The sequence below is a fragment of the Hippoglossus stenolepis genome, chromosome 18 (assembly GCF_022539355.2).
Source record: "Hippoglossus stenolepis isolate QCI-W04-F060 chromosome 18, HSTE1.2, whole genome shotgun sequence".
Classification (NCBI taxonomy): Eukaryota; Metazoa; Chordata; class Actinopteri; order Pleuronectiformes; family Pleuronectidae; genus Hippoglossus; species Hippoglossus stenolepis.
The window spans coordinates 18610187-18625558 of NC_061500.1; the positions used below are offsets into that span (position 1 = coordinate 18610187).

The 15372-nt window shown below is 40.5% G+C and overlaps 1 protein-coding gene across 1 annotated transcript; it reads left to right on the plus strand.

Annotated features, from left to right (window-relative positions):
* Nucleotides 1-1029: 1029 nt before the first annotated feature.
* On the plus strand, nt 1030-13283 carry LOC118125956 (BRCA1 associated protein). Its single transcript, XM_035185058.2, has 13 exons — nt 1030-1410; nt 1629-1790; nt 3021-3237; nt 3325-3514; nt 4492-4605; nt 6379-6527; nt 7000-7075; nt 7196-7334; nt 8166-8275; nt 8350-8439; nt 8580-8683; nt 8998-9137; nt 12552-13283. The coding sequence occupies exons 1-13, from the start codon at nt 1332-1334 to the stop codon at nt 12779-12781; spliced, it is 1800 nt and encodes a 599-aa protein (XP_035040949.1). The 5' UTR covers nt 1030-1331; the 3' UTR covers nt 12782-13283.
* The last annotated feature ends 2089 nt before the right edge of the window (nt 13284-15372 follow it).

Sequence of the window (15372 nt, forward strand, 5' to 3'; positions counted from 1 at the left end):
TGCAGTACTAAACTAAAAAACATTTATCAGGCAATATCATTGACCTGTAGAGCACGTGACCCCCATCGTTTTACACCTACGACATCTATAGCTAAACATCTAGTATTCATATCTACTTCATCTAGGCTAAAAATGTATTTCACCACTCTATATAGACAAATAAATACACTGGTGGCATAACAGTGAACAGCTTTAATAGGTTCAGTGTGTGGAATATAGTGACATCTAGTGGTGAAGTTGCCTATTGCCGCTGAATACCCCTCACCTCACCCTCCCCTTCCGAACATGACAGAGAACCTGTGGAAACCCTCAGTTGTCATAAAAACTCAAAAGGTGTTTAGTTTGTCCAGTCTGGGCTACTGTAAAAAACATGGCGGTCTCTGTAGAGAGGATCCAGTCCCTGTGTAAATATTAAGTATTTAAATATAAAGGGCCTATTCTCGGGTAAAGAAAACAACACTTTGTACAATTTAGATGAAAAACACTCGAGAAAAAAATCAATAACATTATTTTTTTATTCAGTTTCTGCCAATACATCGCTTTCACATAAATCTTACACACTGGACCTTTTATATTTCCGCTCAGATTTACATGGATGTGCCCAAATGAAGGTCAAACAAAAGCTCTTTAAGTTTATGTTTACTTTAAAAATACAAAAAAAACTAAAAATAATATATATATCGTTGTCTGTATGTGCATGTGTGTAGGCATAAAGCTGTTTTAGATTAATGTTTATTATGTAGGCATACAGCTGATTTAACCTAATAAATGTTTATACTGAAAAAATATATATCTGTACGTACGTGCATGCATACGTCTGGAACGGTGGGGGTCCGGCTCTGGATGGATGGATTCCTTTAACTGACAGAAATTGGGCTCGTCAAAAGAATTTAGTGAACACTAATAGGCATAGTTTTTATTTACTCATTTGTTTGTTTGTTTGTGTGGTTTAAATAACCCTGATTCCTACTCCTGTGACAGCTGCAGTACCGACTCAGTGCCTGTAGGGGGCAGCGACACACTTGGGGTTAACCACCGCTCCTTTGTTTTGTGTGCGAAGAAGAGTGACGTGCTAGAAACAGCTGGGAGCAGGATGACTTGAGCGACTCTCGGTTTTAGCTACAAAACACTCGTGTATTTTGTGTTCTTGGTCTGCGAAGACAACGCAGGATGACGAACACACCGTATTAACTACAGTTAATGCGCCTCGGCTGGTTAAACGCAGACGCAAGTTAAGTTAGCGTGTTAGCTGGAGATTTAGCAGGCTAGCTTAGCTGGCTGTCACCGGGTTGTTTAGTTCTCTGTTGAAGTGGCTGTTTCTGTCTTGACACATGAGTGTGTCGCTGGTTGTTATCCGCCTGGAACTAGCTGACCAGTCTCCGTCTCCCCTGGGTTTCCAGTACTCAGCTGGTGAGTCACTTCAAAGTCCCTGACACTTTATTGTGACGTCAGTCCGGTAGCTAACAGCAGTGTTAGCCAATCCAGTATCTAACTAATATAACTAGCCCTGCAATAAAACACTGACGTAAACAATGTCTCACTCCGGTGCTGGGACACTGTCGTCCCGTTCGTCGGAGCTCGGAGAAACAAGTGACCTGTCTCACGTTCGTTTCTGTCTTGTTCTGCAGATGACGACATGTCTGAGGAGGAGCGGCAGGACAAAGCTCTGGCTTTAGCCAAACACGCTCTGAGTGGAAAGACTGAGCTGGAGAGATCAGCTGTTCTGCACCAACACATTGGCAGCCGAGCCATGGGGGACATGGTGATAGAAACCTTTGAGCCCAGCCCAGGTAAGACATACAACAATCAGAGCAACATTATACAAGAGGTGTGTGTGCACAGTACAAGTACAAGAAGTACAACGTACACAGGAATAGTTTAAGGAGCTCGGACATCCAGAGGAAGCAAGGACTGAATTCCCCCCCCCCCTCCTTGCTTCCGAAGGAATCAAATAAGGTGGTTCCAGTGTTTAATGAGATCTTTAGTGGTTTTCCAGTCCTGTCCAACTGGAATGAGACTCTGGGATAGACCCTGAATCCTCTGTAGAGACAAAATCTGTCTTTGGAACGTGGTAGGATCCCCAGGTGCAGCTGACAATCTTTGCTGAGGACTTGCACAGTTTGACTTCCTGTTTAACCAGTTGCCACTATGATCTGACTCCAGATAAGAAAATCGAAGAGTTGACAGGAACAGGGCACAGTTTTTTACAATCATAACAACTCATGTTATTGTATAGAAATCCTTATATGGAATATGATTAAGTAGCAAATTTGTTTGATGTTTGTTTGTTTAGGTTATAAGTATATAGAATGAGTCATTGCCATAACTAAAGGATTGTCATATAACCGAGGTGAGATGAAGAGCTGTATGAGCATGTATGCAGAGCTGAGTGGGGTGAGTAAGGTATGGCCTGACGAGTTGGGCAAATCGGCCGGACAGATGAAACATGGAAAGAGAAAGAAAGCTAGTTATCAAACATGACACCCATGTTTCTTGCAGCCTTTTAAGAGGATGACGATTTTGTCGGTATGCTGCAGAGATTGGATGGCCAGGATGACTAAGAGTTCAGTCTTAGTGAGGTTTAGTTCAGAAGGGGCGTTTTTATTAGCTTGTCTTCTGTCTCTTCATGTGATTTCAATGTGTGACGTTGAGATCAGGGCTCTGTGGGGTCCAGAGCATCTGCTGCAGGACTCCTGCTTCTTCTTGTCTCTGACTCTTCTTTGTGACACTGGTTGTTTCTTTAGGCCCTCGTTATGATACAAAATGTTTGTGGGATGGATCAAATTCCCCCCAGTTGGGAATATGTGATGGAGAGGAATGTAAACATCTAAACTTCTTAAAATTTTTGGACAGTACTGTACTTGAGACCAAATATACAACAGTAACATTTATTCTGTCAGAATCAATAAATTTGGAGCCAAGAGCCACAGTCAAGGTAGAGAAGTCAGAAAGTATTGTGACATTTTGGTATTTCCATTTCTACAAAAACTAAATATATTACCAACCAATTCCCCCTCTAGATAAAGGAGGAGGTGAAGACCCTGGTGGTTCAGCCGAGCAGAGCAGTGAACTTCAGGCAGCAAACACTGAGGACACAGAGGGTTTACAGGAAAGCAGTGCAATGGCAGTCACTGCTCCAGACTCGCCCTCCAAGCAGCTGCCCGACCAGATCTCTTTCTTCAGTGGAAACCCCTCTGTGGAGATCGTCTATGGTATTATGCACCTCTACAAGACCAAGTGAGTCACACCTGACCTTTGTGTTCATTTCTTCTGAAGTTATGTGCGGTTTTGAGCTGGAATGTGTATTATTTTGACTTGTTGCAGCAAAATGACTTCACTGACTGAAGATGTAAGACGTAGTGCCATGGTGTGTATCCTGACTGTCCCAGCAACCATGACCAGCCATGACCTCATGAAGCTCATGGCCCCATTTAATGATGTAATGGAGCATATGAAGATCATACGGGACTCCACTCCAAACCAGTACATGGTTCTGATAAAGTTTTGTAGACAGGTAAAATCTCAGCATTACTCAGCAGTATCGGGTGTTTGTCTCAGAAAATGTTTCTTTTAAAAAATTGACAGGAAACAAACTTACAACTCCCACCCACACACACAATGCAACCTCACTCAGCAACGACTTTAACCAGAACATTTAGAGAGAAAGAGAAAGATGCTCTTCTCAGCATGAGGCACCAAGATTTGGGCCCAAGTCCACTTCCTACAGTGGTGTGTAGATGGTCGACGGAGTTGAGTGAGTTGTGTTTGATGGAGATAAATCACCTTTGGTAGTCGTCTACGTGAGATGAATAAAATCTGGGAATTTCCTTTTGAACAAAATGTCAGATTTATAGGAAACTAATTCAATGTGATCTCGGTAGGATGAAAATATTCCATCACTGTAGGGGTCATTTATAGTACGTTTACCCTTTTGGCCTACTGACCAAAAGTTGCATCTGTTAAACCTTTTTTAAACCACTGGGATTGACTCCTTTCCCAATGCCAGTAGAAGAGTTTGCCTTTTTCTTACCAACTAACTACATGTTCAACGTCCCAATGAATTCTAACCGGATATTGAAAGATTGCAGGACTCGTACTAGTATTTATACTGATATTAGTAGAGAGTGGCATAATTGTTGCACATAAACCAAAACAAAGATTGAGCTTTTGTTTCAAGTATCTAGCTGATTTGAATGCATATCAGTGAATAGATGGTCTTTGATTTGATGTTCTGCTCTGGGTTTTCAGGCTCAGAGTATCAGTCATATCTGCAGTGCAGTGGTTCTGGTTGTGTTCTGGAGATAAGTTCAGGCATCCAGGACTTCTCAGTTAATTCAACATGACACATTTCCTCAGAAAAATGAAAACAAAAGACAAGCAAGTGGTTAGATTAGAATAAGCCTATGCTTCTATTGCCCAGTAGTTATAATATGATGTATCTTTGCACCATTCTCTCCTAAAGCTGCTTTTTTTTCTTCACTGTTTGTTTAGGCAGCTGCAGACAGTTTTTTCACAGCGTGTAACGGCCGCCAGTTCAACTCCATAGAGGAAGCAGTGTGCCAACTGGTCTATGTGGAGCGGGCAGAAGTTGTAAAGTCTGAAGAGGTAAATGACTAATCGCCTTAAGGACATATTCTAAGCTCATGGTATGGAAGGAGGTACAGGTTTCCCCTGTGTATCTGTTAAAAACAATAATTTGTCCCTTGATCAGTTAAATTTATTAATGAACAACCGATGAAGGACGAACCAAAGGGAACCCGACAATCAAACAAATGCGGGATGTTTATGTTGTGTGCTTGATTGTAGATATGCAAGTATAATTTATATTGTTTTTTTAGTTGGGATTTTAAATGTTTTTGAATTTTAATTTTTGTGGCACTACAAAATATTGTTTGTGATTGTAGGGCTGTGACAATTCTCAAACCGAGAAAGTGCAGCCTGTAAAGTTCTCTCCGAGACTCACTGGCTGCGGTTGTGTCACGGAACAGCTGTGTGTCGCTGTGGTCATGTGGTTCGTCATTTATGAAACCTTGTCACGTAAGAATGTCTATTTGTATTTTTACAGTATTTGACTTGGAGCTGGAAAAAAAAGCAGAAGACAAACATTGAAAGTTTAATGTCACTTATTTTGGTCAATTGTAAACATTAACAAGTATAATGAAATAGAATATTATATGTATGTTTATTAAGAAAATTAAAGGGATAGTCAACTACTAATAAATAACGTGCCCTTATTAAATATCGTTTTTTATTTTATTTTAAGAGGTAACTAAGAATCTCACCTCACTCTTGTTCAGGATGAAGAGGTTTATTTTTTTTAATTTAATAGGAGCAAGTTATCAGTGCAATAACGAAAAAGTAGCTGACTTTCACTTCAACTTTCCTCATCATTTCTACAGTAAAATCACTTGAAACTTGACATATAGACAGTGGGGGTCACGATGAACAAGAGTGTTTAGTTTAAAAAGGCATAGAGATAATGATGTTTGATCTACTGAGGGGTTCACATGGCTTTCATAGTGCTGCCATACAAGCCAGTAGCCAGTCAGATTTACCTTTAGCCTCAGTGTACCCTCAAGTTCGGCCTGTATCATTGATTACAAGGCCCAAACACTTGATGGCGCTATTTCCCTAAAATCCGCTGGTGGCCACTAACACCTGCCAACATCTACTGGTAGTTGGTAACCTAAATTGTGCAAAAGACCCTCAAACGTACAAGGGATATTCAACATCTCATCCTATATTCTCAATTTTGCCTTTTTACATGACCATAAATGTGTGAGTGATTGATCGGAAAATGCACTGGTATTTATTTGAGTAACTAGGAGTGCAATGAAATACAGTAGTCGTACTAGAAACCTCACAAAGGCTTTGGTTATGTAAAAACACACACACACACACGCAATAAAACTTACGGGTGTAAGACAGGAACATAAGTGGTCTTTTATCGGCATCATTGCAGAACTTGCTCAGGAATTGTCATATGATGACGTCATTAACAAGGAAGCCAGGAAATGCAGACGTGTGTGACTTTTTTTGTTTACTTAATTCATTTATGTGAGGTCAAGTCCAACATGTTCTTTAGAGTTCTTCTCTTTACTGTTCCAAGTGTTGGGGATTTAATAAAACCCAGAAATTTCCCATCTGTTTTTCTTATCTGAATTTGCTCAGGACTGAAAACTATTCAGACTTTTGACTCCACCCAGCATATGTTTTTTACATTCTCTCTCTCTCTCTCTCTCTCTCTCTCTCTCTCTCTCTCTCTCTCTCTCTCTCTCTCTCTCTCTCTCTCTCTCTCTCTCTCTCTCTCTCTCTCTCTCTCTCTTTCTCTCTCTCTCTCTCCTCTCCCTCCCCCTCCCCCTCCCTCCCTCTCCTCAGGGAGCCAGTCTGCCGGTGATGGAGCTCACCGAGGTGCCAAAGTGCACTGTGTGCCTGGAAAGAATGGACGAGTCGGTTAACGGCATCCTCACCACTCTCTGCAATCACAGCTTTCACAGCCAGTGTCTCCAGCGGTGGGAAGATGCCTCGTGAGTTACACAAACACATACTCTGCCCTGTGTTTCCCACATAGTGTTAAATGTTGTCATGTTATTCAGGCCACTCCCAGTCACTTGATGTACTTGATAGTTGCTCTCTGGAATCACTATTGGCAGAAATATGTGGACAACACTAGTTGAGAGCTTATTTCTGACCTTATTTGATCAAGATATGTGACTAAAAATCTGCAGTGCCAGTTTCTATCATTACCTCTATCAGTGGCACTATGTCCATGCTAGTGACTGTTATTGTTGTTCAGTTTAAATACAGAACTGATCAACCACCTTGTTAATAAAGGAACCATACTCCCATGTTGTCTCCTCTTACTCTCAGCCCACTGGTTATTTCTCCAGGCTTCATGTCATGTGTTGCTTGTTTTGTCCTCTTCATAACACATGTCTGTTTCACAAAGGCCCTCTGCACATGTGTGTGACAATAGATGAATGTGTGCTCTGTTTTCAGGTGTCCTGTATGTAGGTACTGTCAAACACCAGAACCAGTTGAAGAGAACAAATGCTTTGAGTGCGGCGTGCAGGAGGTAACTGATGCGGTCTGTTTGGTGTATCTCCTATAAAGCCGTTTTAACTTGGCAGTCTTTAAATCACTTAGATTTTCCGTTTTACCTTTCTTCATCCCACTTGACTCTTTTTTTCGACAGAACCTGTGGATTTGTTTGATCTGCGGGCACATCGGTTGTGGTCGCTACGTCAGCCGGCATGCGTACAAGCACTTTGAGGAAACGCAGCATACGTACGCTATGCAGCTCACCAACCACCGTGTCTGGGACTACGCAGGAGGTGCTCAATATTTATGTATTGTATGTTTGTTGCTTGTTTAGGATGGTGATTGTTATTTTATGATGCAACCTGTGTTTTTTTTCTTTTTCTTTGGTGTTGCTCTTATCACTCCTGGTTTTTCTCTGGTAAATAGTATAATAGCTTTTTTAACCAATTTTGGCCACTAGAGGACAGAAAGATACCAAAATATGCTGTTAACTATAACCATCAACAGTTATTATGACTAAAATATTAGCAAAGAGATGCCTATTAATACATCAAGCAGTCACATGGAAATATTAGCACTCAATTAGGATGAGTCACTGGCAAAACAAATTAAATAGCTCTTCTGGAGCTTCGGTCGTAACAAATCATTTTGATCAACAAATGTAATGACCAGGTTGGCATAGATGTAGTTCAAGATATTATTTTCATATTAACATTTGAAGGACTTGTTGTTCATGGTGTGTTACAAATAGTAAGTATATACAAGTTTTGGATGCATTGTAGGGTTTAGACACCCTCATTAGGCAGCGTAAGGAACCTTATTTTCATTACCGAGTCTTTGTTTTGGTTTATCTACAAAATGTTAGAAAATAGTGAAAAATAGTTGCCCTGATTATCGTTCTTGTTTGTCTTGTCCATCTGAGAGTCCAAAACATAAAGATGTGCAATATTTTACAATGATCTAAAACGGAGAAAAAGCATTAACCAGCAAATGTTGGTAAATGGCTAAAACAATCAACAGATTATTAGATTATTTGATTGATTCATCAACTGGATCCATTGGACCAACTTTGAGACTATAAGGATTTTCTTATGACGAGCTGATGTTGATCCATGTTATTTTAGATAACTACGTGCACCGGCTGGTGGCCAGTAAGACTGATGGGAAGATGGTACAGTACGAGTGTGAGGGAGACACATGTCAAGCTGAGAAAATCGATGCACTTCAACTTGAGGTAAGCTTTTCCCCTTTTTTGTTTTTTTGCGAAATCAACTCCGACCTGTTCTGATGAGTGTTCTGTGTGTACAGTACTCGTACCTGCTGACGAGTCAACTGGAGTCTCAGAGGATTTACTGGGAGAATAAGATCGTTCATCTGGAGAAGGAGACAGCCGAGGAGGTACTGATTCTCAATACGAGCATTTGTATAGGTTCACACAAATATGTTTACTAGCTGATTTCTTCCATCAGATACGTCTTTTCTGGTCATTCTGTGCACACACATCACATCTAACACCTGTGTTTATGTTTGCCCCTCAGATAAACAACATGAAGGCTAAATTTAAGGAAACCTTGGAGCGATGTGATAACTTGGAGCGTCGATTAGGAGAAATAACCAAAGACAAGCAGGGCATGGAGAAAAAGTAGGTGTTGACTCCAATTGCTTTACATTTTGGTTTGTGTGTCTGTGTTTCTGTCAGTTTCTAGACTTCTTGGGTTCTAGGTTTTCCTGTTATATTCTTCTTTTTATTATTCTTATTTCATCCAAATGTATCACTCTTAGCCCTCAACCCCAGGCAGTACTCACCATAACTAATGTTTGTGAACAATCGCTCTGTTCCAGTAAGTGGTGCAAGTGAGCCAACAGGCACAATACCAGGGCATTTACACCAGAGTGAGAAGGTCTTGTTTCTGTAGAGAATGTGACAACTTACAGGTCTGTCATTTGCATGTTAAGGTACACTCAGTTAAACAGTCGAGTGGTGAAGCTGAGCCACGACCTGAAGGAGGAGCAGGAGATGAACCACTGTCTGAGATCCAATCAGATGCAGCTGCAGTCCCAGCTGGCAGACGAGGAGCGCAAAGGAAAAGAGAGTGGTGAGTAGGGAGGAGACCACACATGACATGACTCTGAATTCTTGGCAAAATCACCAAATATTCTAAATACATTTTTCAGTCTTCATCTCAACACAGTGGCCAAGCCCTTGCACAATACTCTGTGCACTGGATACAGTATCATTATGGAGGGGACATTGTTTTTCCTTTTTTATCACGACAGACTAAAAAAAACAGAACTCAACTTCCCATCAGAGACATTTGGTTCGAATTAAACTGAAGCTGTAAGAATGTGCAGGAACATTGTAGGGTCTGTAGAAATTGTTTGGCAGCTGGCCAGAGTCAGCAACACGATGGGAAAGACAACAACCCTCTGAGTGACCACCACAGTGGACAGTGAAGTTTTCATGGTTACATGCTTTTAAATGGATTTCAACTGAATTTCATTAAATATCAAGATGTTATTGCATCTAAAACTAGATACATGGACACTAAGACTCTCATATAGTTTCACAGCTGGAGGCTTGTCACTAGTTGTACGGTGAGTTTTTCCCCCTCACAATTTTCATTCATTTCATAAATCACTTGAGCAGAGTTAAAAACAGTTTTATATTGCACTGTCATTAAGTTGATCATGGATTTAAAGGTTCAGTGCGTAGGATTTAGTGGAATCTTATGGTGAAGCTGCATATTTTCTACTGAATCCCTCACCCTCCCTTTCTAAAGCAGTTCCCAGTCATGACCTCTGGAGATTACCTGCACAATTTAGTCCAGACTTTCTCTGGAGTTTGCCTTTGACACATGAACAATGAGATTCTCCGGTCAGACGTGTTCACGCAAACACTGAAATCTCTAGAGAGTTGCAACATCATTTTCATAAAGAAGAGTTTAAATCCACAACCTTCACTCAAGGGCAAAACTCAGTCTTAAAGTTAAAGTGGAACTCTGCCTGGGCCCTATGTTTATAGAGGTGGGTGTGTAAATGTATGATTCTTACAAAATCTTGTGGATTCGGTCCAGTAGATTGCCTCTGGCGACAGCCATGACACAACATGTAACTTGTAAATCGGCTAAACCGAAGTCTAAGCATTGGCAAGGATTTGTTTTATTGTGAAAGTGTATGACCCCTTCAGCAGATTTGCCTTGGAGATAATTCTACGTAACGGTTCGGGTCTGGTACGGAACTCTGTGGCTGCATGGGGGTGTGGGTTTGCACAAATGGTCCAAATGGCTGCTTGTTATTTGGAATATGGCAAATGAAAGGGAATATAAGCCCTCAACGGGCTGGGGAATTTTTGATCTAGGACTTGCAGTGCTTCCTTATTTATACAGTCATATCTGCAAATCGTAAACAAATGCTGTTGCACAGAACATGTGCCTGTTGCTGAGAACGGTGACATTCTGCAAGAGCATCTTGGGTAAAGGGAAGAGCTGCGTGAAGAATAGTAGTTTTATACCGTACTGTTGTACAGGTGGTATGGAGATGAAATGAAAAACACTTAAAGGATAAAACGGTTACACAACTGGTCTCACTCACTCCCCCACTTCTCTCCTCTGTACACTCCCTTATTCATTTTTGGTGTTTCTTTAGAAGATAAAAAGATAATGAGAGCAGACTGTGTTTCCTGCGTCTTACAGACACTTCTGCCAAAGATCACCACTTTGCCTGAGGGCAATGTCAGTTTAATAGGTTTAGTAGGTTTGAATGGAAGTATTCAGTCTGCGGTTTAGTCGCACCTGAATTTTTCCCACATCAGTCCGCTCTGAGGATCAGGACAGTATAAACAAACTTCCCTCAGTGCATGTGCACTCTGTTTATGTGCAAGATCCACACATCTCACTTGTTATGATTTTAAAAAGGTTTCTAAACTTTAATCTCTAGCTTTGGCAGAAATGTGACACACTGTAAGAACAAGCTTGAGGTGAAGCAGTTTAGAATGAACACACCTCTTCTGATCTGTCGTCAGTTGAGTCAAGTGATGATGTGTTACACTTTTTTTTTTAGAGGGTTTCAGGCTTCTGCAACATTGATGACAATATGTCAATGATGTTTCTATCACATTGATCTGTAAAGATTCAGAGACTCAGTCTCCAAAGCTGAGTGAGATTTCTGGTTTTGTGCAGCAGCAGACATGTGGAGCTCAGAAATGTCCCATTCTTAAGAAAGACTGAACAGTTCTAATCGTTGAGTTGACACTGATACAGTTAACCCTGTTAGCTTTCCTGGCACATGCACCTTCCACCTTTGTTTAGAGCCCATCTGACACCTGGATTCTGAGGACACTGATATTTGAGATTTGAGATTCAACAAAATTGGAGAACAATATGCACTGGTTGACATTTGTTAAATAAAGCGGAAAAAACACATTATGGTACCTTTATTTTTCTTTAAGTTTGTATGTAGAAACATGACAGAATATTATGTATATCTGTACTGAGAGGGACATTTTACAGTTGACCACACCTGTAGCTATGCTCGCAGCCCTGGGCTAAGCTCTAACAGGTGACATGCAGGTATCACGTTTATCATGTTGACCTTAGTTTACTGTGGTAGTGAGTTTTGTTTCTTATCAGCTGACAAATATCTGTGGTAAGATTTATTTAGCTCATGATGATCAGCTGGACTGTCGTACATGACTCATATATTGGAGTATTTCTCTCTTCGCTCTTCAGCTGCATCACAGGACACTGTTTACACCGGATGCTTTTAGCGGTCTATCAGCAGGAGTGTGTCATTTTTCTTTATTTTATTTTTTTTTGAAACAGCTCTTTTGTGGGATAGATTATTCACATTTTCAGTTTCACATCTTTTCATTTAGGATTATGATAATGACTTTCATAGGTTTCCTCCCTTTTCCACAGCTTTACTTATGTGTGAATGTTGAACTCAGTCACTTGCACAGGCAGAAAGTTCACACCGCTGTGTGGAGGCACGACCTTGAGGCCAGCAGTGAGGGCTATACATATCTATATGCTGTACATATAGCATATCACACATCTGAGTGTGAAAGCAACTGTATACTGATTATGACCTGATATTTGTATAATATGAAAGGACACTGTGAATGTAGTTTCACAGACGTCTGAGGTGAGTTTGAATGTACAGGAAGTTGTCTGCTGAATCTGCAGCCATTTTATGGAGCTTTATAGGCTCAGCTCAATGTTTAGCCGCCTGCGATGCCACTGTACTGTTTTGGTTCACTCTCATAGAATCATTTTTACATAAAGAAGCCCCCGTCCCCCACCTGCTCCTTCAGAGGGGGGGCAGGAGCACTTACCATCATATTTAAGCTCTGTCAGACTGGTTTAAATGGTAAAAGTGATGTTTATAGATGTAAAAGAGAGAATACTTGACATAGATCCATCATTTGAGTTTTTTTTTCTAAATGTTTACGTTATTTAAGTTTTCTTTATCAAAATAAATGTAAAGGTTTGTTTTCTTGTGTTTTTCTACAGTAGCTCATAAGGATGGGACAATATCAGAGCTGCAGGAGCAGCTGAGAGACGTGATGTTTTATCTGGAGACGCAGCAGCAGATTGAGCACCTGCCTCCAGAGGCTCGCAGTGAGATCCAGGAGGGACAGATCAACATCGGAGCCAGCCCGGCAGACAGCGCACTGGGCTCGGCAGGAGCAGGCCCCTCCTCTGGCAGAGGCAGGAGAGGCCGGGGCAGGAAGAGGAAGTAGGCAGTTATACAATCTACTGGAAACGAATCGCTGCCTCCAACCAGGGGTTGTCCATGGTTGTCCATTTATTAACCTGTGTCTACATCATTGTGGCTCCTCAGAAAGCACTAAGAGGAGAAATGAAGATGTGAGACACTCTACGAGTAAATCGTGATATTTACCTGCACAGTTATCCTCCTTAACTTAATGTAGCTTCTCTAAGAAGAAAAGTGGAAGATGTGAGTGGATTTCTCATTAAAGCCACAACGACCTTTGTGGTTTCCAAACATATTGATATGAATATCTTCTGTTTCCAAATCTTAAAAGATCTATTTTGGTCAAAGATTGTATTTATTTGATCAAAATAATGTTTGTTTGTGCTCAGTCTAAGACTCTGTGATTGTACTTGTTATCAAAGTCTGTGACATCTTTATTTTTCTTTAAAATGTAAAGATGCTGTTTCTTTTAAACTTTTTTTGTCAGTTCTTAAGTAAAATCCTGAAGTGTTTTCTTTTGAAAATAATTTGTCTATACTTTCTGAAACGAACCCTGAAAACTACTCGGCTTGATAAAGATGGATAGAAGAGATGGAGGAGAAACGCTGTTGCTTTTACGTATTGTTATATTTCCCAGTGCAGTTTCCTGGTCCTGGAAAGTCCAGGGACAGGAGCCAGTGCACACTCAAACAGGAGAAGCAGGAAGTTCAGTGTATTTCCCTTTCACCATCTAGGTCAGTGAGCCGGGGACAAGGTTACTCTCTGAAAGACTGTGGAGTGTCTCTGCTGAATGCAAAGTAGATAGAATTACCTCAGGATCTTTAGGATATTGATGATCTCAATAACAAACAAAATACTAGTTATGGCAATTAAACTGCACAGGACATACCTACTAACAACCACAGTTATAACCCACCCTGCTGCTGCAATTAGGTTTTGTGTGTCAGTTATCAATAATTCAATTTACTAAGTTCTGCATTTGCATATAAGTAAGTGGACACTGAGTGCACATTCATTTTATAATTATAATTAGAGTTTTGATAATTATTAAAGTATTAACTTGAACAACAAATAAGTATTTCTGCTTGTACTTATCTTCAATACAATGCATTGATTATTTTCTGTTTCTCACCATTAGTCAGACACATAAGTCAGACGAACTGATCCCTCAGGCTCGAGGAGTTAACATCTTCAAGTTTTCTCTGCTCTTATGTGGATCAGGATTGGGAATAATCAGTAGATTAATCAATTATATAAATAACAGTTAGTTGCAGCCTTTTGGTTTGACAGTGAAATTAGCTCCACGTTGACAAGCTGCAACATTAAACTTGTCCTTACATACTAATGCATTAATGATAACTGATCAATAAAATCATTCTCTGAAAGGGGTATTTCTGTCTGCAGGACCCGTTTATACTTTCCTCCAACATGAGTAATATGCAGTATTATTGCTGTGTGACATTGCTACTTTGACATAAGTAAGGATAAGGATCCAAATACTGCTTCCATCATTATTTCCATCGCTGAAAGGTTGGGACCCTCTGGCCTAGGTCATGTTGTGTGTGTGTGTGTGTGTGTGTGTGTGTGTGGACATCTGTCCTGTAAACAAAGCACTGACCACACAACATACATGTATTTTGCAAACATTGGAGTCATGAATGACCTTAAAGATGAAGGGGGAACAGAACAAGGTGTCTGTGTGTAGATGAAGTGATGAACTGGCTCTGTTCACTACTTTGTGCATCTCTTTCTTGCTCATTATTTAGTTCAGCATGTAACTGGCTGAATATTCTATAAGAGCTTTGGATGAATCTGAAAAAAATGCCTTTATTTAGAAATGTGGTGTTGAAAGTAAGTTTTTACCAAACATCGCTGAGAAGGTGATTTACAGCAGGACAACAATTGTGCAAGAAAAGGAAATTTGAGTTCAGATTTTCAGAAATGTGCTTATTAGCTTTCTTGCTAAAAGGTGGATGAGATCAACACCACTCAATATTGTTTCCAGGTTTTAAGATGAGCTGAGCTAATTAACATCTGGATGTAACTTCATACAGTAAAGACATGAGAGTGGAGTCAAGTTTCCCACCTGAGTTTTAGCAAGGACGTGAACATTCAGCTAAGATGATCCCATATGCTGAAGTTTGATATATCAGAGAGCAGCTGCCACTTTGTAGTGACTGAAGAGAGCAGAGAAACAACTGATGTGTCGTTTGTTAATATAGTCTGATGTTACACTGGCTACGTGTTTGTGTTGGTCATACTACAGCTCACTTGGATAAGTGCAACTACACAGTACAATTTCAGCCCAGGCTTAAAAGTGAATACAAATGTTGCCGTTGAATCATCTCAGTTAAAGTTTTTGTTGTTGGCTCTGAAGCCCCCCTCCAAAATTCAATAAACAGTTCAACTGATGAGGGTAAAAGGTGCGAGCAGTGTGAAACGCACCTACAGCTCCTCCTGTGCATCATGCAGAACAAAACATGAATTCATCTGCAGCGTTCAAGGCAAATGGCAGCTTTGATCCGTACTGTTACTGGCGCCTGATTGATTTTACAGACTGTTGCAGCAAACATATGTTCAAAGGATGGTGTCATGTGTGACTAATCCCTTTTCCTC